The 25,969-nt window shown below is 39.1% G+C and overlaps 1 protein-coding gene across 1 annotated transcript in view; it reads right to left on the bottom strand.

Moving 5' to 3' along the window:
• Nucleotides 1-15,972: 15,972 nt before the first annotated feature.
• LOC149802060 (aldehyde dehydrogenase 1A1-like) overlaps nt 15,973-25,969 on the bottom strand; it is a 63,580-nt gene continuing 53,583 nt past the window's right edge. The window contains exons 8-13 of the mRNA XM_089956885.1: nt 24,065-24,249; nt 21,934-22,098; nt 21,298-21,455; nt 19,833-19,907; nt 16,517-16,560; nt 15,973-16,037 (exon numbers count right to left, since the gene is read on the bottom strand). Of these exons, the coding sequence (XP_089813011.1) occupies nt 15,973-16,037; nt 16,517-16,560; nt 19,833-19,907; nt 21,298-21,455; nt 21,934-22,098; nt 24,065-24,249 (692 nt within the window). The remainder of the gene's footprint in view (nt 16,038-16,516; nt 16,561-19,832; nt 19,908-21,297; nt 21,456-21,933; nt 22,099-24,064; nt 24,250-25,969) is intronic.

Here is a 25,969-nt window from a genome sequence, read left to right as displayed (position 1 = left end):
GATCCACCACGGATCAACTAATACGATTGGAAACCGCCATCAAATTAGCGTTCAACTCCAAACGCAAAGCTGATAGGAATTTAATTGCAGTATTTATTGACCTCGAAAAGGCATTCGACCTTGTATGGACCAAAGGCTTATTAGCCAAATTCAACCACTACGCCATCACAGGTCGAATGTTTAAATTCATTGAAAACTTCCTCGCTGACCGTAAAATATCAACCAGAGTCGGCGACACCTACTCTGAACCACACACACTTGAAAATGGTACATCACAAGGGAGCGTACTCAACCCAACCCTTTTCAACATCATGATTAATGACTTGGACACCATCTTAACATCAAAACTAATTGAACTCTCACAATTTGCTGATGATAGTGGATTATGGAGAGCAGGAAACCCCTCCAACCACAAAGTAATCAGCGATATTCAAACAAGTTTAAACAAAATAGGGAAATGGGCTGATAAATGGGGTTTCAAATTATCCCATGAAAAAACCATAGCAGTATTATTCACCACCAAACGTAAATTACAAAATCAGTTTACCAAACTCACCATCCAAAATCAAGAAATTAAATTCGTAAAAGTAGCACGATTTTTAGGAATGCATTATGACTCCAAGCTAAACTGGGGACACCACATAAACGAACTAGTCAAAAGGTGCAATAAAGACCTTAACCTCCTGACAACCCTTAAAGGAACCACCTGGGGATCCAATCAAGAAACCTTACTAGCATTATATAAATCGTTAATTAGATCTAAACTAGATTACGGATGCCAAATTTACAACTCGGCACCCCAAAATAACCTCAAGAAACTAGATAGCATACAAAGAACGGCCCTAATTATTTGCACTGGAGCACTACCATCCAGATCACTAGTGGAGCTTCAAATCTTAACTGGAGAACTGCCGCTCCACCTTAGAAGACAAGTTCTCACCCTCAGATATGCAGCCAGGCTAACAACACACCCCGACACACACCCCACCCGGCAAGCTATAAATAAATGCAACATACCTTTAGAACTAAATTATCACAAAACATACCAGCAGGGAAATTAGTCCATCAATTAGTTGAACAACTTCCTATAGACAACCTCCAAGCAGAAATTGAAAATCACTATGACAAAGAACCATGGATAAATATCAACCCCTCAGTTAACACCCTCATTACGAAATATGGCAATAAAAACGAACAGGAACTCAGACTAAACACAATCTGTGCAGAAGAAATCAACTCAAAATATTGCAACTACATTAAAATTTACACTGATGGATCCAAAATAACAGAACCACCCAGAACAGCAGCAGCTTACGTAATCCCCGAACTTAACATTGAAGTAGGACGAAGACTACCTAACCTCTGCTCCATATACACAGCTGAATTATGGGCCATACTTGAAGCACTCAAATGGATCAAAGAGAACAAAATACCCCAAGCGGTAATAATAAGTGACTCGCTAAGCGTCATAAACTCAATACTTAATAACAACACCAAATCAAGAGAAAACTATCTTAGGCAAACCAATTTATTGTTAAAAATACTGAACAATAATAACTTACAAGTAGAATTTATGTGGATACCATCCCATATTAACATACCAGGTAACGATATGACAGATATAACAGCTAAACAAAAACTAAACGAAACCACTCACATCAACCTAGATTATAGCATATGCGAACTCAATAGCATATCTAAAACCCTCATTGATAATAAATGGCAGGAATTATGGAACACAAGCACTCAAGGCAGGAAACTAAAAACCATCATTAATGAAGTCTGTAGAAATAGGAAACCACCCAAAACAAAAGGCAGTGAACAAAAATTCATAAATAGAATACTCACGGGCAAAACCAAGCTGGCTAACAGCTTCGGACAGTACATAGGACCACAACTACATAACCCTAACTGCTACCACTGCAGGGTCCCAGAAGACATAGAGCATATTTTTAAGAACTGCCACACACTTGAAAAAGAAAGGGCTAAGTTTAAAGTTAAACAGCATAATATTGGATCCCCTGCAACATACCCAGAATTCTTGATGAACACAAACCCCAATATTAATCTAACATTCGAAAATATCATAAGTTTTATACACGAATCCAATCTAATCAAAAAATCTAAGAAAGTAAATCAAAGACCAGTCAAAAATATTACAAATCACTGTTTGGAAATTATGACGGCCGGCTCGGTCTCGTGGGTTCACAGACTGACACAGCCGTTCAAAGCCCGAATAATAAAAACCAGTTAAGGACGAATATTACAAAATCACTGTTTGGGAATTATGACGGCCTGCTAGGTCTCGTGGGTTCACAGACTGACACAGCCGTTCATAGCCCGAATAATAAAAACCAATTAAGGCCACAAAAAATTAAAATACGAAAATAGGAATTAATTAAAAGAGGACTCCATAATAACATACAAACAACCATAAAACAAGTTTTCACTCCAAACCAATAAGATAAGGAATCAAAATAAATAAGGAATTCAAGAAGAAAAAAAAATTTTAAAAAAAAATTAAATTTTTTTAAAAAATCTTTATCTATACTGCCTTCCTGATCTACTCTTAACCGTTTCCTTGTCTCTTAAACAACATCTGGCTGAAAGTTTAAATCAAGCTTCCACAGCTATTTCTACTAACATACTCAGCCAAATCCAGGCAATGTTGGCAGACGACCCCGAAGAATTTGAAACTTCCACGCTGGCAGCGGCCCTGGAAGTATCATCATCCAGCGGCGATGAAGCTGAGGAACCTGCACCACCTAAACAGAGTGGAAAAAAGGAAGGCTCTGTCTACCGGAATATGGGACCGGGAAAGGCAATTGATGATATCAAGAAAGCGGGCCACTTCGTCAGTGCAATCCAATACATTAATTGGCGCTCTATTATAAAGCTTCCTCAGAGTTCTCCTTACGCCAGCTGACCGAGGCGGCTAAATACATCGATAAACTTCATGGTTATGCCTTTCCAGAGGAAACTAACGAAGAAAGCAAACAGCCCAGCTATGCAGGGAAGCAGAGGACAGACGGAGAACGTTTGCCTAAAAACAAAAGCCCTTCTTAGGGCTACTAAAATTGCCTGTAAATATCTAATAGGGATCCATGTTGGCTTGGTATCCCTCCTAGATCAACTAATCTTACATCTGAATTGATCTGTTTTGGTACCGCTTTTTAAATTCTCACACTTACTCTTTTACCATGCGTTACTCAACTGCTATAAGTCGTTTAGACTTGACCGATTGGTTTTTAATTTCAATAAGTATGTACACTATGTACACTAAATTCAAACTTGTTCGGAAAATTGTATTCAAAATTTATAACTCTTATGATTTGATTAATTGCAGAGGTGGCTAACACATTATTGGTATATTTTGTCCATTAGTAAAACTGGACATGATTTGGAATAAGTACGGGCTGGCATTTTGGGGAGTACATGACATCCATGGCTGGCTTTCCGAGTACCTTTCCTCCTTTAACACGCTCGGACAACGTACACGTGGCAGTATGTGGAACGATTTCCACCTGCCACAAGACCAGGTGTCCTAATGTGACGTCATCGCTGCCGACCAATCGTAGCGGGCGTCACATACTGCTTGGGTTGACACCTGGGGTATTTCAATCCTAACTAAGAAACATGAGTGTGTGGTGTGACTATTCCCACTCATGTATATTAGCCTTTCAATCAAGTTGTTAAGGACTAGTTATTCCTACACCTGAGTGGCTAAATTAAAAAGTACTCTGTGAGTACATAAAAGCCTGGGGGATGAGGCTCATTTTCCTTCCCCCAGGAGTAATTATAAATCACGCAATGCGTGAATAAACAAGTGGTACATGTTCAGAAGAACGAAAACCACTATAATCCACCTAACCAACCAACTAACGCCGTGAGTTCTTATAGGTAAAGCGCGGACGTGAAGGAAAACATCCCCTACTTTTCTCATCTCATATTATCTACTATCCACACATGATAAGCATCAAATTCAAACCCAAATATACTATCCACACACGGTAAGCAGCAAAAAAAAAAAAAAAAATAAATAAATAAAAAATCATAATCTACTATCCACACACAGGAGAAGCTTAAAATCAAACCCATAATCTGCTATCCACATACGCAAGCAGCTAAAATCATTACCATAATCTACTATTCACACAAACGTACGTGATCGTTTACAAAACCCAATAATCTACCACTCACACAAACCTACCTCAACGCTTACAAACAAACACACACACACATACACATTCACACATAAGCACATGCAATCACACTAGGAAAAGATTGAGTGTTTATATTCACACTACTCAACATACACGCATTGGCAAATCGAGGCGGGATGAGTGGCTTCAGAATCCCAATCTTCTGTCTCTGGGATTCTGAAATTTCCTTGTTGTGGCTGTGGTACAGCCATTCCTCTCTCCTTTTCCTCCTCTTCTTTTTTTCTTTTCTCCTCCTCTTTCATCCTTCCTTCTTCCACTATAGCCTCTGCGGCCAGCTCATTCAGTATGAGCCTGGCATATTCCAGGTGCACATGGAGTTCAAAAAGTTTAGCTAGCCTTCTGCTCATTTTGTAGTGTTGATAAATCAACAAGGGTAGCTAGACTGCCGAGCAGTTTCTTATTTATAGGAAAAGCGCGGACATGAAGGAAAACATCCCTTAAAACCCAAAACTTATATTACCTACATCATGACCAAACCACGCAAGCCTAAAAGAGACACTCACTCACTTTTTATACTACCCATCACTATTCTAAAAAATGTTGACAAGCCACTTAAATAAAATACTTATACACACACACGCACGCACGCACGCACGCACACACACACACACACACACACACACACACACACACACACACACACACACTCTTTCCAAACAAGATAAAGAATTCATGTGTTTATATACGCACTTCTATTTTTTAACTTATTATAGGCAATCGATTGTTATTTCTTTTCTAGAGTATGGGGTAACCCTGAAAAGGGCTGTTTTTTTGTGTGTGAACTTGAAACTATGGCAATCTTTTAGGTTCTAAGATTGCGCCCTCCTCTGACGATAGGCTTTCTCCCAGGATAAGGTCTGCTTCTTCGGAAAGAGAAGAAGAACACTTTGGTATCGATACGACAGTCGACAAAGCCTCTGTCAGGTTCAGGTTGCTGCTGCTGCTGCTGTTGTTGCTGTTGCTGCTCTCTCTGCTGTTTCTGAAGTCTGTATTTCTCTGTCCATTCTTCTTTCTCCCTGTTAATTTCTTCTCTTCAGGATTCGGTATCAGACTGTGTCTGACCCTATACAAATTCACGTAGGCTTCGTTTAACTTAGCTAGTCTGGAGTACATCTTCGTAGGAGGATGAGTCGACAATGGATGGTCGGACTGGAGACTTCCCCTGTTTTATAGTCAAACGCGGACGTGAAGGAAAACATCACTACACGGTTTCGAGCCGGAACGTTCAAATAGTGTCATGGGAGGGATAGAAAGAAGTCAAAGAGCATGAATCAGGATACGTATAGCCAAACAAACCACAAAGACATTTTTCTCAAATACAACATTTTTATTCAAAATCACTTAACACTAACAAGTAACCATAACATTTTAACATTAACAATCCAATTTAAATAACAAACATTTTTTCTCAAATAACACTCTATTTTTGACAGGGTTGACAACGTTGTGAATGAAATTGTGATTTCCACTGTTGGAAGTCATTAGGCCATTGATGGACACTACGTTTCCTAGCTTGAGACAAAAGATAACTATAATGGTCACAAAACCATCTACCTACTTTCACATCGTTTCTAGAAGAAGAACGAGGATCAAAATGAGTCACTAAATGTTCTAAGGAATAGTCCAGGCTGCGATGATGCAGAAAATACACAGAGTACTGTCCACACACCAAGGAATATGTGGCTTGTAATTTCACATTATTGAATCGTGTGGTCTGAGCATTTCTTCTCATAAAGTCAATGATATCGTCTTCCAAAGGAGGCAATCCATACGAATCGAAATATTCCACACATCCTTCTTGAGGAAAGTAGACGGCAACCAAGTGGGTTCCTGGGAGATGACTGTCGTCCTTGTTGAGGTTTGCGATGACGGAGTTCATCTTTAGCACAAACGACAGGATTCCAAGAAGCAGTATACGAACTGTGGTTCAAAAGGTAATAAAGTTCCCAGGTATCCATTTATTTGTGTGATTTTTTTCTTCACAGGTAATGATAAGTGATCAATTCGATCCTGACTTTCTCTTGGAAAATGTCTAACAAGTAAAAGGCGTTTAGCTCCGACTTCGGACCCTGGTTCACGAGAGTATCTATGCGACGGATCTCCAGAGGCGTTAATGGAGGACAAGAATGTTTACGCAAGCCTTTATACCACTGATGCAACACGACTTCTTTCGAGATGAGACCCCAAGCTTCGTCTAGATATTCGTCCAATTTTCTTCTTGACTCGACATCAGACATTTATCGTGTTGAATTTGACTGGACTGATCGTTGTGACACCCATAGAAATCTTCCTTGATCAATTCATTAATTTGTTCTGCCAGGACTATAGCAAAACAGGAGACTAAATGGGCTTTTTGTTCGGGCCTTAGGGACTTCATCATTATGACTTCTTCGTCTTTGTCTTGAGGTTCTCCTTCCATGGTCTCCTCACATTCCATTTCCAAAGTTTCTCCACTAGGTAAAGAGGGATAACAGTCTTCCATGGCTTCTAATAATCTAAAATGACTTCTCTCAAACTGTTGATTTCTATCGTATTGTCGAATTCGGCATACAGGATGACGTTCACCGTCTCAGCTTCTGCAAACTGAAGTTCCACACGAATCTGGCCTGATTTTATAGGGTAGAAATGTCCCTCGTCGCTACCTTGGTCTGGAGTGAAATCAAAAGCCCACAAAGCATAGCCTCCTGCATAATCCTTGTACGTAATGCCGTGACTGGTTTTGGTTCCTAACTGTCCGGTGGCTTCGTACAGGGACAAGTACGATCTCAAGGACTTCTTCTCGTTACCAAACTTAGGTTCGAAAGGCCTGGTACACAAGGTCTTGCCATCGCGACTGACTTCGATTTTGGACACTTTGTAATGCTTAAACCGAATGGATTTTAATCGTGGGCTCCGTTGAGTGCTGCATTGCTTACGATACCAACGATTAAACGTTTGGGTAACTGACCTTGGAACAGATGATCTTCGATTTTGGATCGGAGTCCTCCGGGAATGGTGAAAGTTTTCACTTCCAGGCGGCGTTTCGGATACTTGGCGGTCGTTCTGCTCAACGTGTGACTGGCGTCGTTTCCCACTTTAGGTAACACTTTCACACGACGCACGTAGAACCTGGCTTCTTGGATGATGGTTTTGTATTCGTTGGCATTGGCCATCAAATGGAATGTGGCACTGCAAAGATTCAGTCTCAGTCGGGCATCCACTCCGTTCAGCAAATACTTTTCTTGTAACCACATGTCCAAATGCAAACGATCCATCAATTCTAAACTATGTCCTTGCAGAATTTTATTTCTACGTGTGTTAAACCCCACATTGTGATCATTGTCATCTTCTGTCAGGACTGTGTCGTTACACGTGTTCTTACCCGCTGTGTCAGGCTTCCATACCACGCAAGCATCCAGATGAGTATTCTTGGCTTCTTTTCCGTACGTCAAGAGATTTTCCAGCTACGCTTGATAAGGGTAAGTATCCATGCCTCTGCTGACCATTTTGTTATTCAAGTACAAGTCCACTTCGCTGAACAAGGAATGCATGATATTGTTAACAGGAGCTACTCTAGCAGTGTCTGCGGGAATGTTGTTGTCCGTTTTGATCACTTTCACTTTCAAGGACAAGTAACTGCTATTCAGATCGATGTGATCTTCGGGCTGTCCTTTGATTTCAAACTCGATGGGAGCTGAATCCGTCAAAGAGGAGACGGGATGAAATTCCACCAATTGGGATTCTTGCATCGTCATCATAGTAGGTGGCATGGCAAACAGATCCAGTTCCGACTTGGAACAAGCGCAAGATTCTCGGTGCATCATTTTTCTCTTTCTCAATACTTTAATAATCGAAAACGTCTAAGTCTCGAGCAGTTCTTCTTTTCTTTGTCTTTCTAGCTTTAGAAGTGTGAAGTCTGGTGAAAGGGTGTTTTCTTCGTCGTCTCTTTCTACATTGTCCTTGCTGTGGCGTCAGGGAAGTAGGAATGCCTGACTCGGCAGCGTGCAGGGCATTTATAGGTGTTTCTCGTCGGCCTAAAAGCTCTTTGCCCGTTTGCAGCAAGATATTTTTGCTTGCTCTCAAGAAGGCTTCTTTTGGGTTTTGTTTGTCGATGATGACATTTTGGAGAAATTCTTTACCGTGTGACAATGCCGCATCTTTCAAGGCGTGCAATCCTCGTGTCACCATCGGTTTCAACACCGGAGCCACCGAACAAAAGGCTGATTTCAACATATCTCCTAAACCGTGTCCTCGCTGTCGAGTAACGCCTCGGTACACTGGATACATGACTTACGAGTCGTTAGAGAACCGTTTTCGAAAATGGAATTTCACCGTGACTTTTCCTTTGGTGAATGGAATATTTTGTCCCAGATCTCCTTTTATAGCAATGTTGATCGTGTCCAAATAAGACTTGTTGACAGGCAAATAGTGAGGATTTACAAATTCGCGGTGTACGTGATAAGTGTTTCCTCGTCAGCGTTCGTGGCAGAATCCACTTTGAAAGGAATGACACGCAGTAACGGTACGGAGGTGTATCCCACCACGTTGTACTCCACCACATCGAAGTACACAAAGATCAAATTCAGTCCTTGGTTCAGGTCTACCGGGGCACGAAAAAACTTGGTAAAAGAATCGTTGTCGTAAATGACTGGTAATTCGTTTTTCTTCATCATGGTCATCCTCATCTCCATGTCCCCGCCCAACATGTCAAACAATTCAGGACAAAATAAAATGGAAATCGTTTTACCCCCGTCAAATTTCATCAGGAAGCGACGAGCTACTTTATGGTACTCCAGGGTGACACTTTTTTTGACACTCTCCAGATCTTTAAGAAACACGACATTAAACCTGGTAGCCATGGTGCTCACCAAATGTTGTCTACTAAAATAATAGCCTGGAGGAACGAACAAGTGATAGGTGGTCGACTTTTGAGTTTTTGTGCTAGGGGTTTTCTTGTCATATTTGACATGGGTATCCAAGTACTGTTGCATTTGTTCGTCATGAACTTTCACTGGAAAAAAATTTTGATTGGGAAGGACATTGAGGACTTGGGTCGGGTGAATAATTTCCACTAAAGCCACTTCCCAATGGGCTTCGTGATCTAATTTAATGGCCTGAGGTAATTTGGCCCTGTAACAGCACGAAGTGTTATTGGGAAACACCTCCATGGAAATGTCACTGGGTAAGGTTAAGTAAATTTGGTTGTTATTGTTCATAATTCCAGAGTTCTGTGGCTGTCCGAGGGGTTACTGGAAGTCAGAGGAGTGTCTCCGCCCAAAATGGGGTTGTTGTTGTTGTTGGAGTGGTGACTGACACTGGCACTGGACACAAGGTTCCTGTTGTTCCCGTTCGAGGAGAATTTCAGGGAGGGATTGGGAAGCAGGTAACCGATGCAACTGCTTAATAAAATGGTCCACAATTGTTTGTCTCCTTGTTGCAAACTCAAATTGGCAATGGCTCCACCGATGACACAATACACCATGAAGATTTGGCAGAAAAAGACGATTTGCGTTTTAGGCACACGTTCCTCACACCACAACCACAAGGGTTGTTTTTGTAAATCTTGCAGAGAAGAACTGGGTGAAGGAGTGGTCGCAGTAGCTGTGTCTGTGTGAAAGGTCATGATGGTCACTTCTTTTTATAGTCGATGACTTGCGAAGCGTAGATCCAAGAATCAAAACTGGGTGGATATCCTTTCCAACGTACTTTAACTTCTTTGACACGTCGTTTGCCTACTTTACGAGTTCTGCGTTCGAGAATGCTTTCGATGTCGTACGCGTCGTCTTCTTTTTTGGTGACACGTTGTAACTCGGGTAAGTAAAACGTTCCTTTTACAACTTCCCCGTTCATGTCTTCCAATTTATAGACAGCAGGATGACGGCCATGCACTCGTTCAGTGACACGAAACAATTCGGTGGTCCAGTTAGGTAAGTAACCTTTGTCGAAAGTGCGTTTGGTTTTGCCAATGCGCACCCAATCTCCTACGGCCAACACTTCACTTTTCTTGGGGACAGCCGTCGTCGGGGACGTACCAAACAGACGATAAGACACCAGCACTTCGTTGTCGGGAGCCACCTCTTGCGGGGCACGTCCAATGCTTCGATGGTAAGATTGGTTGTATGCTTGTACCAGGTGCGGTAAGATGTCGATGTACTTCAGAGTGTGGTGATGCGTAAAATATTTCCACATGCGTTCTTTCAAGGTACGTTGAAAACGTTCCACGATGCTTTCTTTGGTTTCAGGATTCTCAGTGGTAAAAGAATGAATGTCACGTTTCTTTAATTCTTTTTGGAAAGCTTGGTTCAGAAATTCGGTGCCTTTGTCCATTTGCCATCGAAGAGGGTGACGATCGCTTTGTTTCCACACCCGTTGCAGGGCTCGCACTAACTCACTGCTCGATTTGGAAGTCAATGGTACAACGCAGGCAAATTTGGAAAAGACGTCGATGACACAAAGCAAATATTTGAGGCCGCGACTGTAGCTGGCCAAATGAGAGACATCGGCTAAATCGGCTTGCCATTAATGATCGATGCCTTCCACTCGGTGGCGACTTCTGGAAAACTTGCGTCGAATGGGTTTGTGTAAAGTGTAGGTAGCTTGTTCTTGTAACCATCGTTGCACTTGAGGTAAACGGAGACTTTTCAGTCGAGTTTTGGCAGCACGATACAATTTTCGAACATCTCCGTAACCTGCAGGATGGGATGGATCATAGTAAATGCTGGCTAACACCTTCTCCATTTTTTTTTTGTTTGTTAATAAGGCTCCCACTCTTCGAGGATGCTACTTTGGGCGGGACGAAAATGTGTTTTGGAAACGGATTTACGTGTCCGATGGGCTATGGGAGTAGAAGTCGAAGGTAGTGGTGGAGGTGGCAATGGAATGACTTTGGTTTTCTTTTCTTTTTTCACTTCTGGTTTCCCTTCTTTCTTTTTCACTACTGTCGAAGGAGGAGTGGACATCATCTTTTTAACCCAAGCTTTCATTTCTTCTCGTTGGGGTGTGGGAGAAGGGGTCAACAAGGATGTTGCAATCTTACTAGAAATGGGAGCTGCTGACGGTGTTTGAAAAACTTCTCGTATCTCTTCTTCCTCAGACCTTCGTGGGGTAGCGTCTCTGGTGACCCCTGGGGATGGTAGTAGTGATAGTGGTGGTGGTGGTGATGGTGTTTGGGATGGACTTTTCATCAAGGTCTTAAAATCTTTTAGAGTGGGTAGAGCTGTTTCGTATAAAGCTTTTTGGTGAAAGAGTTGCACCCGTTGCAAGAGTTGACCGTACTTGTGCGATTTTTCTGTTTCGGTTAATCAAGGACTGCAATTCGTGTTGTAACTGGGACATCTCGCTTAAATTGGGATTGGGAGGTAAATGCGGGGTCCACTGTTCTTGCCAACGATGATATTCCATCCATCGTTTGTAAGGCACTAAAGCTAGTTTTCGTCCTTCCATTGGATGTGAAGGGTTAGGTCTGAGATTTTGGGACTTCAGATGTCCTTTTTATCTTGCTCCCACGAGTCCTCCCAACATGGTTCCCAAGACTCCTTTCAGCAATGGGCCTAACAAGAGTGGCAAAATTCCTCCACCCTGGACCAACATCTTCTTCTTTTGGCGAAGGGGGATTTCTTTTGAACCATTTGGCGAAGAACGTGACGATGTTTGCCTAAGCATTGTTTCTGGTGTTTGGACAAAGGGATCGTGCCTTTCAAAACGTTCAAACAACATTTGCACACGGTATCGATGACCTCTTTGGAGGCTGTTTCAATGAATTTTTTTCGTAGGTGTGGAGAAGCTTTGGACAGGACAGATAACATGTCCCCATGTTTGACTAAACGAGGAGGCAGTCCTTTCTTTTTCTTTCCTTGGGGTTCAGAAGAGGGATGTTTTCTGGAGGGTGACATCTTTGAGTCTTCAGGAGCACCAAAACACTGATACTCCTACTTTGTCACAGTCCTTTTTTATACTGGAACGCGTCGCCACTGATTGTCTTTACGTCGTATTAACTTGAGGACAGGCATGACACGTCGTGCAGGGGTATGTAACGGATTAATCGAGACAGTTCCTGCTTGGACAAATCCAGTAAACTTTGTAACATGCCCGATCTCTCTTGGACTTTGATTCTGGGAGAAAGTATTTTGTGAGCAGCAGCCACTGCCGCTAAAGAGGAGGGTCCTGCCACTGGAGAAGTTCTTGGTGTTATCAACGTCTCCAAGTACTTCTCAGTTCTTGGTGTCATCAACGGAGAAGTGAATGAACCTGAGGCTACCGGAGACGCGGTCACCGTCCTTGCAGGTCGTGGTTTGCGAGTGCAAGGTTGTGTCCTGGCCGAAGTGCCTCTCTTGCGACTAGTTTTCTGTGGCTTTTCTTTTTCGGAGAACTTCTCTGTTTTTTATGTGGGCTTTTCTTTTTCCTGGGTGGTGAAAGAAAAGAGGAGGGCCCCGCCACTGGAGAAGTTCTTGGAGATACGGGTCTCCTTGGGGACCTGGTATTGACACCGTGGCTCTTTTTTTCTTGGAGCTTCGTTTGGCTTTTTTCTTGGGGAGAACTTTGGGAGCATTAGGATCCCATCTTAAGAGAGAGCAAATGATGGCACCTCCTAGTGTACCGCTCCCTCCAGGTTTTAAAATTATTTGTTTTTTGGTTTGAGTGTCGATGCGAGGATCGGTCAGTTGGGTCAAAGCAACTTTGTTTCGATCAAAAAAGCGTTTGGTTTAATGAGGAATCTGAATGATCCCTTGCAATAATTGACGTGCTGTCACCGTGAACCATCGTAAGACTTCTTTGAGACTGGCTTCTAAGACACGAGCACGTATTTGTGGATTTTTTTCGCGACTGATACCATACAAGGCACGAATCAATTTCACAGGAAGATGCGACTGAAGGGACGTCATGTTGAAACTGTGTGAGACAGACGAAAAGTGTCTTAGGTTTTTATAGATTTTTGTTTGGCGGGGTTAGGTCGAGGACGGAGACGTGTAACCAAAATCACAAACATGTCGATCATTTGAGACTTGGAAGTGTTGAACAAGGTCTGACCACTGAAACAATTTCTGACGAATCAGTTCTCTTACAGCATTCAGGTACCAGTGGTTGAAACACCGGTGACGTAACGGATGCAATTGTTCTTTACGTTTCACTTGTATTTTGACCAGGTCTCGGTAAATGCGTTCTCTCAACTCCACAGGCAAGCCACGAATGTTCTCTTGTAAAGTATCCATGAATAGGTCAGTCAGTACAATTTACAACATTCTCATAACGCAAAAGTAATCCACATAGTAAGTAATTTCTGACCACTGCCACTCAGGGTAACGTCCAAGAATCTCACTTAAATCTTTTGATGTAAACGGTCCACGTGTGGTAAAGGAGGAGAAGGTGATGAAGGTACTGGTTCAGGAACAAATTCTTGCGATAGAAGATCTACAAAATCCGCCATGTTTATGCTCACTGTGTCGCTTGAATTGACTGCGCACAAACGCTAGTGTCTCTATATAGGGAATGTGACGTCACGGACTGCTCTTTCCCGATTGGACGAATGGTGACTGAATTTTGTAACGCGTGTTTGGATTGATTAATGAACTCAATCCGTTTCAATCCTTCCTCTCCCTATAAATAACCGCCGTTCACTTCATTCCTTCACCTGTTCTCGTCACCAAGATGTGGACCGACGTAGCATCCTCAACTCTCGTCTCTTCCATTCTGTTTAGAACTGACTTACCCATGTACGTTCGATCGTCGTGGGTCATTGTCAAAAGGACGGATACCTGTGTGTGGAAAAGAAGAATCTACGTCGAAAGACAAGGTTGCTTAAAGAGAGTGATCATCTATGGCCCAGAAGTAAGACAGAGTTTAAGGACAAGAAGAAGACCAATGTGGTGCCCTCTGTGTTAACAGTATGGTATGTTAACATAAAACAAAAAGGCCCTTTTTAGGGCCACTCCCATGTCTCGGAAAGACATTCACTTTCATGTCTACCTTTTTTTTAAAAAAAATGTTCCATTTCCCTTGACGCTATATAGACCCACCATATATTCCCATGTTCAATTCCCCTTGTCTCTATACAGGCCCACCATCTATTCCCATGTTCAATTCCCCTTGTCGCTATAAGGCATTCAAAATTTTCCCATGTTAAATTTTCATTGTCGCTTTTAGGCAAACCTCCCTATTTTAACACTAAAATTCCCTTGTCGCTATAATGCATATCATGTGCTCCCCATGTTAAATTCCCCTTGTCGCTATAAATGCCAGTCCTGTATTCCCCATGTTAAATTCTCCTTGTCGCTATAATGCCTATCCTGTGCTCCCCATGTTAAATTCCCATTGTCGCCAAAGGGCAAACTCACTATTTTAACATTAAAGTCCCCTTGTCGCTGAATCGTCTCCATTCACTACTTCCGTCCGTCCGTCCATCCGTCCATCCATCCATCCATCTATCTACGTACCTAACTACCTACCTACCTACCTACCTACCTACTGCTCCGGTGGCCTCGGATGCGGGAGATCGTGGTTCGATCCCCGGCCGAGTCATACCAAAGACTTACAAAAATGGTACTAACAGTTGCCTCGCTTGGCGCTCAGCATTTAGAGGTTAGTGTTAGGACTGGTCGGCCTGGTGTCAGGATAATGTGACTGGGTGGGACATCATGCTACATGTCTGCGACATGATGCCCCAGTTTTAGGCATCACCATAAAAATGTCACACTGTAGACATCGTAGCGATATGACTGAAAAATTGTTAAATATACGTTAAAAATCCAAATCAGACACAAACACACACATGCTATCTGTCGTTTCCTGTTTATGTAAAACTCATACAGGCGGTATATTAAAACATACATAAAATACATGCTTCACTTACACCACATACAATTAAAGTATATTGTACACTATGCAAATGATGTAAAAGCGATTGCAGTAACATGATCATTGTGTATATGTATACTCTACGGGCAAATCACGGTTTGATCTACCTATACTATTGGTATACTAAACTTGCTTTATACCGACACTTCAAAAGCCATATATATATATATATATATATATATATATATATATATATATATATATATATATATATATATATATATATATATATATATATATATATATATATATATATATACCATTTCTGACAGATGCATGAAACTGAATAGTTACATGCACAATAACTTTGTAATTTTGTGAAGTTTGTGATACGTATAAATAAGTGACAATAAATGTATTTTAGTACAGAAATGTATACCAACCATTGCATTTTCTTTTATTCAAGTATTTCCAAGAGAGTGACGTATTGTGTAACATTATGTTAGTAATCAAGTGACAATATCTTCTCTCTGCTTATGCGTCAAATGCGCCAGGATCATTCAGGGCTGGCTAAATATGTTATCCAGCTACCTCTACCGATGGCTAAAAATAAATATATCGGGAAATGCTAAAAAGGCTTAATGTTGCTGTCCAGAAAGTGTATTATTTCATAGGATTTATCTATAGTGTAATCCAAATATATGCAGTTAGTGTGTTTTTGTAAAGTGACGACTTTACCTGAATGAGTAGAATTTGAAAGAAAACATAGAAACTTGATGTGCTTTATTATTTATCATGTATTCACATGTTTAAAAAGTCGATGCAAATTATACAAGCTCTTCACTGATGTAAAATCATATGGCAAGCGAGTTCAGAGATCCGATTTTATTCGAAAAAGACATTGTTGATGCCGGTTACTCAAAATGCATCTCGGGTACGTTTACTACACGTGTTTTCATCTCAATGATTGAAGTGGCATCTAAGCAATCTGTAAGTCTTTGCGTGGGTCATTCTTTACAGCTTTGTGGGAGTTTTGATTACCACCTAAATAATAAAACAAACACATTGTATCTAGATCAAATAAGCCAATATGCGAGCGTTCTTGGAGAAATAGCTAAATCATTTGACAGCCTTGTATAGGCTGGAATATTACCCGCTCGGCTAAAAGCGTGTACATTACATGCTGAGTTGGCAGTTCTGAAACGTTCTCGTTGCTTTCGTAATCTCAGTATATGTTTAAGATTCAAATTCAAGTAATTACAAAGGAGATAAGCTTCACCGTCCTGTTAAAAAAAATCGCACCACAAAAATTATTAGATGGTCATTTTAATTTGAAGACTAGTTGACTTTCTGGCACTTAAATACTACATAGAGACCATTATATTTTCAGATTTAATAAATAAATAAATAAATAAATAAATAAATAAATAAATAAATAAACAAATAAATAAGTAAATAAATAAATAAATAAATAAAAAAGCAGAGTAATGTCGTACATTGAAGACTTTTATTTATTTAATTACTCACATTTTTGACTTCAGTATACTGTTGTAATCCGTATTCACCCCTGTTCAGTAGGAAGAAGATAAAGAAGGGTTAAGATTAGTGTTAAATTAATACGATAATATGATGATGGTTACAATTAATCAAGTATTAAATTAGTATGATAATATGATAATGGTTACAATTAATCACGTGTTAAATTAATATGATAATATGATGATGGTTACAATTAACCAAGTGTTAAATTAATATGATAATATGATGATGGTTACAATTAACCAAGTGTTAAATTAATATGATAATGGTTACAATTAATCAAGTATTAAATTAATATGATAATATGATAATGGTTACAATTAATCAAGTGTTAAATTAATATGATAATATGATAATGGTTACAATTAATCACGTGTTAAATTAATATGATAATATGATAATTGTTACAATTAATCAAGTATTAAATTAGTATGATAATATGATAATGGTTACAATTAATCACGTGTTAAATTAATATGATAATATGATGATGGTTACAATTAACCAAGTGTTAAATTAATATGATAATGGTTACAATTAATCAAGTATTAAATTAATATGATAATATGATAATGGTTACAATTAATCAAGTGTTAAATTAATATGATAATATGATAATGGTTACAATTAACCAAGTGTTAAATTAATATGATAATATGATGATGGTTACAATTAACCAAGTGTTAAATTAATATGATAATATGATGATGGTTACAATTAACCAAGTGTTAAATTAATATGATAATATGATAATGGTTACAATTAATCACGTGTTAAATTAATATGATAATATGATGATGGTTACAATTAATCACGTGTTAAATTAATATGATAATATGATAATGGTTACAATTAATCAAGTGTTAAATTAATATGATAATATGATGATGGTTACAATTAATCAAGTGTTAAATTAATATGGTAATAACAGAATGGTTACAATTAATTAAGTATTAAATTAGCATGATAATAAGATTATGGTTACAATTAATTAAGTGTTAAATTAATAAGATAATAGTTACAATAATTAAGTACAAACATTGGTAATACTGAAAAATGTAAATATTTGTAATATTAAACATCACAGTATTAACATGACAATCAGATGTCTGATAGCACTTCATAATTAAGGAATAATTAATATTTTCAAGTATCTTTCTACATATAAAACTTTAATATTGAGCATTTATAATTCCCAACACAGATAAACCAGGTAATATTAATGTTTAATAATGGAAAGATCAATATTGTTTAAGATACTACTTGTACTGTCATTAACATGAATCTGAGTTCATACACAGGTTTGCATCTGGAATCTGTATTGATATATGCATAGATGTACTAGATTTAGGTTTTAAATCCAGCTAACAGAAATCTTTGGATTCATATACAGGTGACTGTAAACTTACCTTTTTAACGATATATCCATTGATCTATTAGGTTTTGGCTACGACCAACATTAATCTGATGATTCAAATATGGGTGTGCAACTTGCACCTTTGACGATCTAATCCACATACCTACCAGGCTGCGGACATTCTATATGAAATTAGCATAATTTCAAGCCAACTGCATCTTTTGGGGGTGGGGTAAAGTCGTACAGTGTAAATCTGACCACGATAAGACAAGGACAGTCATTTCTACGAACACTACAAGCACGATCTTCACAGCGGCAGATTTGTTACGATAACAAAGTGACTTAAGAAGAACTTCACTGAACTTTTTATTTTACCTCCGAATTATTCAATTAAGATTATTGCAAAGTGTTTTTACTTTGTGATGTGCTTCACAGACTCTAGATAGTTTCTCACCATTTATCAACTCTTCCTGGTATTGATATCAAAATACCAATCCGGACATGCATGGTCACTGCAGTCAAACAGACTCAGTATTATACCTATCCGGACATACATGGTCACTGCAGTCAAACAGACTCAGATAATATTATACCAATCCGAACATGCATGGTCACTACAGTCAAACAGACTCAGATAATATTATACCAATCCGGACATACATGGTCACTACAGTCACACAGGCTCAGCATTATACCTATCCGGACATGCATGGTCCCTGGAGTCAGACAGACTCAGATAGTATTATACCTATCCGGACATGCATGGTTTCTGCAGTCAAACAGACTCAGCATTATACCTATCCGGACATGCATGGTCCCTGCATCCGGACATGCATGGCCACTGCAGTCACACAGACTCAGCATTATACCTATCCGGACATGCATGGTCCCTGGAGTCAGACAGACTCAGATAGTATTATACCTATCCGGACATGCGTGGTTTCTGCAGTCAAACAGACTCAGCATTATACCTATCCGGACATGCATGGTCCCTGCAGTCAGACAGCCTCAGGTAGTATTATACCTATCCGGACATGCATGGCCACTGCAGTCATACAGACTCAGCATTATACCTATCCGGACATGCATGGTCCCTGGAGTCAGACATACTCAGATAGTATTATACCTATCCGGACATGCATGGTTTCTGCAGTCAAACAGACTCAGCATTATACCTATCCGGACATGCATGGTCACTGCAGTCAAACAGACTCAGCATTATACCTATCCGGACATGCATGGTCCCTGCATCCGGACATGCATGGCCACTGCAGTCACACAGACTCAGCATTATACCTATCCGGACATGCATGGTCCCTGGAGTCAGACAGACTCAGATAGTATTATACCTATCCGGACATGCATGGTTTCTGCAGTCAAACAGACTCAGCATTATACCTATCCGGACATGCATGGTCCCTGCAGTCAGACAGCCTCAGGTAGTATTATACCTAACCTGACATGCATGGCCACTGCAGTCACACAGACTCAGCATTACACCTATCCGGACATGGATGGTCCCTGGAGTCAGACAGACTCAGATAGTATTATACCTATCCGGACATGCATGGTTTCTGCAGTCAAACAGACTCAGCATTATACCTATCCGGACATGCATGGTCATTGCAGTCAAACAGACTCAGACAGTAATGTACCTCTGTGGACAAGCATGGTCATTGCCGTCAAATAGACTCAGATGGTATTACACTTATCATGACAAGAATGGTCATTGCAGTCCGATCAGATAGTAGTATGCCTTTCCGGACATGCATGGTCATGACAGTCCAACAGACACAGATAGCATTATACCTACCCGGACATACACGGTCACTGCAGTCGAATACACCCTGTATTATTTAGATTTTCTTTGAGTGGTTCACATGTTGTGGCGAGTGCTTCGTTGCGTTAGAGTGTATGTTAAATACTATAACATGTTAACTTACAGTTCTCTCCCAATGCCAGACAGCTTGAAGCCTCCGAATGGAGCACATGGGCTTAACACGTTGTAAGCATTCACCCTGATCAAAAGATAGGTGATATATATATATATATATATATATATATATATATATATATATATATATATATATATATATATATATATATATATATATATATATAACGAAACAGACAGGCAGAAAGAAAGAAATACCAATATGCACCAAACAGCTGAAAGTGCTATATGGATCATACAGGAGAATGCTTGGTAACATTAACAAGATTTTTATATATAATCATTGATTTTAATTTCTGAGGACTCCTCGTTAATGCAAGCCTATTCAAGCTGTCTGCGTAAAGCAAATAGTAGTTTAGTTTTCTTTTTCTTTCTTTTGTTCTCGTCATTGGGGTGGTGGTGGCAGTGAAAATAATGATGATTCGTACCGTCATGGTTATCAATCTGTTGGTCGTCTTGTTTTGTTTCTTCAGCAGTCATAACTTTGGCAATAAAGTTGATAATGTTAATAAATTCACATTACTTTAAGGTCTTATGACCTTAACGTATGGTAAAAAGTCTGACGATAAATGTCCTTGCTGGTCAACATAACTAAAAATATTTATTTAACAACCTGTCAACAACAATCTGTCAACAACAACCTGTCAACAACAACTTGTTGGCAACAACCTGTCAACAACAACAAAAAACGCGAGACTAAATTTCACACAGTTTGATAGGAAGAACTCTGATACGAAGTCTCGCATTGCATATACATTATGCTGAAGAATAATTACAAATATGGCCGCCATACAAAAAATAAAATGACCTTTTAATAACTTTTCAAAAATTGCTCAACAGACTGTTGCTAAATTTGAGGACAAATCTTTTAACATAATAGCCGTTAAATTTTTCATTAAGCGCTCAAGAAAATGTAACTAAATTTCACAGAACGCATCCTGGCACAAGTACGATTCAGTAGTATAAAAATGATGATCTATCATCAAATATGGATTGAGATTTAACAAATGACTAGAAATGTATTTATGGCACGAAGGCGGCTTTGGACAGTGTCTGAAATGACCTAATCAGTACAACTATAGAGTGACGGATGGACTGGAAGAACAAGGGTACTAACACTATGCGCCTCTACCAAAACTTGAAAAAATTGTTTATAATATATTTAATCAACAGAAAAGGAAGAACTTTCTACATAAAATATTATAATAAACCAGATTTCTTGGCCACAACTGTTATTGGTTTTGCCTACTAGGCAGATGTCATCCAGGCAGATGTCAGCCAGGTTCACATGTGTGTCTTGTATTCAGTGAGGACGGTTTGACATTTTAGAATTTTGGACATTTTCAGTGCTGCGTATTTTCTGCGGTCCAAGTAAGTATAAATAGATAAAGGAAAAAGACGAAGGAAAATAAGTTGTAATTTATGATGATATTGTTTTATGTTAGTAGTTTTACCAAACTGTGCCAGCCTTGACCCTGCTAGAGAAGGTGAGAGCTAAGTCGATATTATGTGTAAATATGGCAGCGGCCAGGCCGTATTCAGTCTTATTAGCTCTTTGAATCACTGCCTCAATGGTCTTGAACTTGATAATCTGCTGTACTGGTCCAAATATCTAACACGAAGACAAAGAATTTTTAATCAAAACACAGGTCATAACTACAAACTGAGCCAAAATGTGTCATTGTCAAACTTATCGGAGCAATAAAATAAAACATTGAGAGATACACACTAAATACCTAGTTAAATTGTATGCATATTTTATAATTAGATACAGAGTTTGTGCCATATTATTTGAAATATGAATTATTCTTCCCAGAAAAGCCCCGAAAACACGATAATAGAACCAAATGAGGAATTTGGAAAATAAGATAATGGAACCAAATGAGGAATAATTATTTCTTTATAGAAATAATTATTTTCAATAGTTGGAAATGAATTTCCTCAAAATAATTACCAGTCGTGCTTATATAGTTAGATCGTATCATTTCTTTCTGTTTAAATTGCCTCCTATGGGAAATTAAGATTGATAATAGCATCTATTCACACCATACAATATATTGCGGAAACTGTTGCGCTAAACAGTGGCTCACCTCTTCGCGGCCGATGCGCATGTTTTCGGTGACATCTGAGAAAACGGTTGGCTGAATGAAGAATCCCTTGTTGCCAATTCTCTGACCTCCACATTCTAGCTTGGCACCCTCCTTCTTTCCACTTTCTATTAAGGACAAAATTTTGTTGAATTGCTCCTCGTTTACCTGAAATAAGATCAATCCCCTTGCACGGTATGAACGAAAATATCCTTTGTTTATTTTTGTATTAGGGCTTTTCAGCAGGGGTCAATCTCTGGAAGAAAAAAAAACACCTTTTTAATATTTCAATAAGTAAGAGGTGTGAATCGCTTTAGGGATAATGTGGCTACACAGTATATCATATATATATATATATATATATATATATATATATATATATATATATATATATATATATATATATATATATATATATATATATATATATATGTGTGTGTATATATATATATATATATATATATATATATATATATATATATATATATATATATATATATATATATATATATATATCTATCACTGGCAAGATATTACACTTGATATCTGTTATTCGTCTCTCCACTTATAAAAGGTTGCAATGATGCGTATGTGAAGATAAATTATTAGTTGCCTTAATGATTGTGATAGACTGTATATTTTATCTGAAGTTGCTAACATTAAATTTTTTCAGCAGTTATTCCTTCATTTGGTGCAAAACTATTCAAAACGACTACGTAGATTTTTCAAACAAACAACTTCCTTTTGTCCTCGTCTATGTAAGACACCAGCTTTCCAAGGACATTATTTTGGGAAATCTGAGGAATAGAACATAACTTCCATTTTCAACCCTAAAATGTCCGTTCTTTTGGGTTTTCTTTCTGTATATCTGCATCGTTGACAAAAGCTCCGTTTATAGTGGGAAAATTCGTAGATGTGTTCACCATACTCACTGAACACATCCCCAAACTTTCTTTCCGAGGAAACCTAGAAGACAGTGATGGAGTGTTGTCCTACAATGCATCTTCCATTACTACAAACGTGCGTTGTCGTCTGCTTGAGAACCCCTTTAAAGTCTTTAATTGGCGAATATGCAGATAAATTATAGGAGCACAAAATGAGAGTTTCTTCGTTCCGTGTGTTATATCAACCATTCTATCTTATCGGAAACTTTCAGATCTGAGCGCTCGGGGATTTTTTTAACGGCATGCACAGTAGCTCTAACCGTGAACTTTCAAATCAGGAAGCTAAAACTCGGTGTTTACCGCTATGGCGTCCTCAGCTACGTCCATTTCAAATTGACCGGTGCCATTGGAACATCAGACATAAATGTTTATACCGAGTTACATTAAACGTTCTTTTCAATCTCAAAGTTAAAAGTTTCTTTAATATACTGACTTTCCTATGGTCACGCTATTCAGTTTATGATATTTCTTGCGACCGAATTGTCTTCTGAATAACATACATAGGCTTTATCAGGGTTTCAACGCAAAATTTATTACAAAGATATATTCTTAGCAACTTAAGAAGGAGAGGAAAGAAAGGAAAGTATCGATCTGGATTAGAAGGTAAGACTTACTTTACAAAAACAATATCTAGCAAGTCACTAGTAAAGGGAGCCCAAAGTGGCCCAGTGGCCTAAAGCGCTCACCGTTACGGATCGCTTCCATCTCACCTCTGTCTGCGTGGGGTTCCAGTCTCGGGCTCGGCTAACGTGGGTACGTGAGAAAGCTTGCCAGTAGCTTCTCGTGGGTCGTTGGTTCTCCACGGGGCTTTCCAGCGTTCTTCCTCCACCAGTCATACTGGCCACCATGTATTGCCTATCTTGTGCTGAAAATGGCGTTAAACCCTACAACAACAACAACAACAATAACAACAACAACAACACTAGTAAAGTCCATCCAGTAGCTTTAATTGTATGTGATGAACACAGGAATTATTCTTGTGTGTCTTAACACAATGTAAAAGCCAGGTATTCATACATCAAAACTAGATATTATATTTTCATTCGTTTGGAAGATAGATTCTAACCTAAAACTGAAGGACTTGTGCGAAATAATTGGATGCAAATGAAAGCAAATCTTAAAACCTGCTGGTGAAATATTCAGTGCTTAATAAATAAAACTGTTGTGAAAAGAAGATGTAATTTGTCCACCTGTGGTCCTGATTCATTAGCCGGGTTGAATGGGTCACCAACAGTTCTGGCCTTGGCCCGCTGAACACTTTTCTGCACAAAGTTGTCGTAAATGTCCTCCTGTACGTATGTCCTCGATCCGGCCGTACAACACTGAGCCATGTTATAAAACAGTGCCTGATGAGACCACTCCACTGCTACGTCCACTGAAATGGGGGTAAATAAGCAGAAGTAGCTGGCTTTTACACGCGATATGCAATCACAGAATAATAGCTTTATTAAAGATCATAAAAGAACAATGGACTCTGCTTTCAGTTGTACAAATAGTTCATTGAGGTGATGCAGCTATACGTTATTAGCTACTTGCAGGTACGTGGGTACACACAAATCATCGAGTACATGTGTACATGAAAATCATCTAGTACCTGGGTACATGAAACCGTCTAGTTCATAGGTACCTGCAAATCATCTGCTACATAGGTACACGCAAATTATCTAGTTCATGGGTACATGCAAATCATCTAATACCTGGGTACGTGCAAACCTTTTAGTTCGTGGGTAAATGCAAATCATCTAGTATCTGGGAACGTGAAAATCATATAGTACCTATGAACGTGCAAACATTCTTGTCTGTGAATGCATACAAATAATCTCAATCTGAAATAATAATGGAATTATTCCAATATCCTCATGCTTAAACTCAGACTCAGTCCACATTTATGATGTTTGATTGGTTATCAATAAAGTACTGACCAATCAGACGTCAGAATTTTGAGTCAAACCTTGGGGCCTGGTTAAACATGCGCATGTCCAAATCTACAAAAGTACTATTTAACCTGAGACTTTACCTTGCCAGCATACTGTGATTAAAGAATAGTAACTTTTTCATTGCCTACATAGGTCATTCTGAGACTTTACTTGCCATCATACTGTGATTAAAGAATAGTAACTTCTTCATTGTCTACATGCTCCAAACGAAATTACGAAATTACTTGTGACCATTATGCGATACCCGATTCAGTTCTACAAAGGTTTAAATTAATCGATTTATATGATACCGAAATAAAATTTCTACGTCATAGGGAACAATTATTCAGTAATTTTACTTTCTATAGGTCATATGGAGCGCCAACCCTCAGTGATTTTACTTTCTTTAGATCATATGGAACGCCAACCCTCAATGATTTTACTTTCTTTAGGTCATATGGAGCGCCAACCCTCAATGATTTTACTTTCTCTAGGTCATATGGAGCGCCAACCCTGTGATTTTACTTTCTTTAGGTCATATGGAGCGCCAACCCTCAATGATTTTACTTTTTCTAGATAATATGGAGCGCCAACCATCAATGATTTTACTTTTTCTAGGTCATATGGAGCGCCAACCCTCAGTGATTTTACTTTTTCGAGGTCATATGGAGCGCCAACCCTCTGTGATTTTACTTTTTCTAGGTCATATGGAGCGCCAACCCTCAGTGATTTTACTTTTTCGAGGTCATATGGAGCGCCAACCCTCTGTGATTTTACTTTTTCTAGGTCATATGGAGCGCCAACCCTCTGTGATTTTTGTTTTCTAGGTCATATGGAACGCCAACCCTCATTGATTTTATTTTTTCTAGGTCATATGGAGCGCAAAACCTTCGGTGATTTGGCCTTTTTGATCAGCATGTCTAATATTCGATGATAACAAATAAGTATTAGTACGGCGTACAAGAGATTCTGCATCAGTCAACGACCAATCTCATTCAACAAGGCTGCTAAAAATTAAATGCTGCTTATCAGAGGTCATGAAAACAACAGAAGGGTAATAATTACTTTAGTGAGAAAGACGTTTAATTAAAAGAGAAAGACAGCGACGTTGCAAGAAAGCAATAGACATAAAATGTTTTCATTAAATTACAGGGGATTCATTGTAAGAAATCTTCATCA

The sequence above is a fragment of the Sinohyriopsis cumingii genome, chromosome 4 (genome assembly GCF_028554795.1).
Source record: "Sinohyriopsis cumingii isolate HCF-2022 chromosome 4, ASM2855479v2, whole genome shotgun sequence".
Classification (NCBI taxonomy): Eukaryota; Metazoa; Mollusca; class Bivalvia; order Unionida; family Unionidae; genus Sinohyriopsis; species Sinohyriopsis cumingii.
The sequence above is the reverse complement of the archived record's forward strand: the minus strand, read 5'-3'. Positions and strand labels throughout refer to the sequence as shown.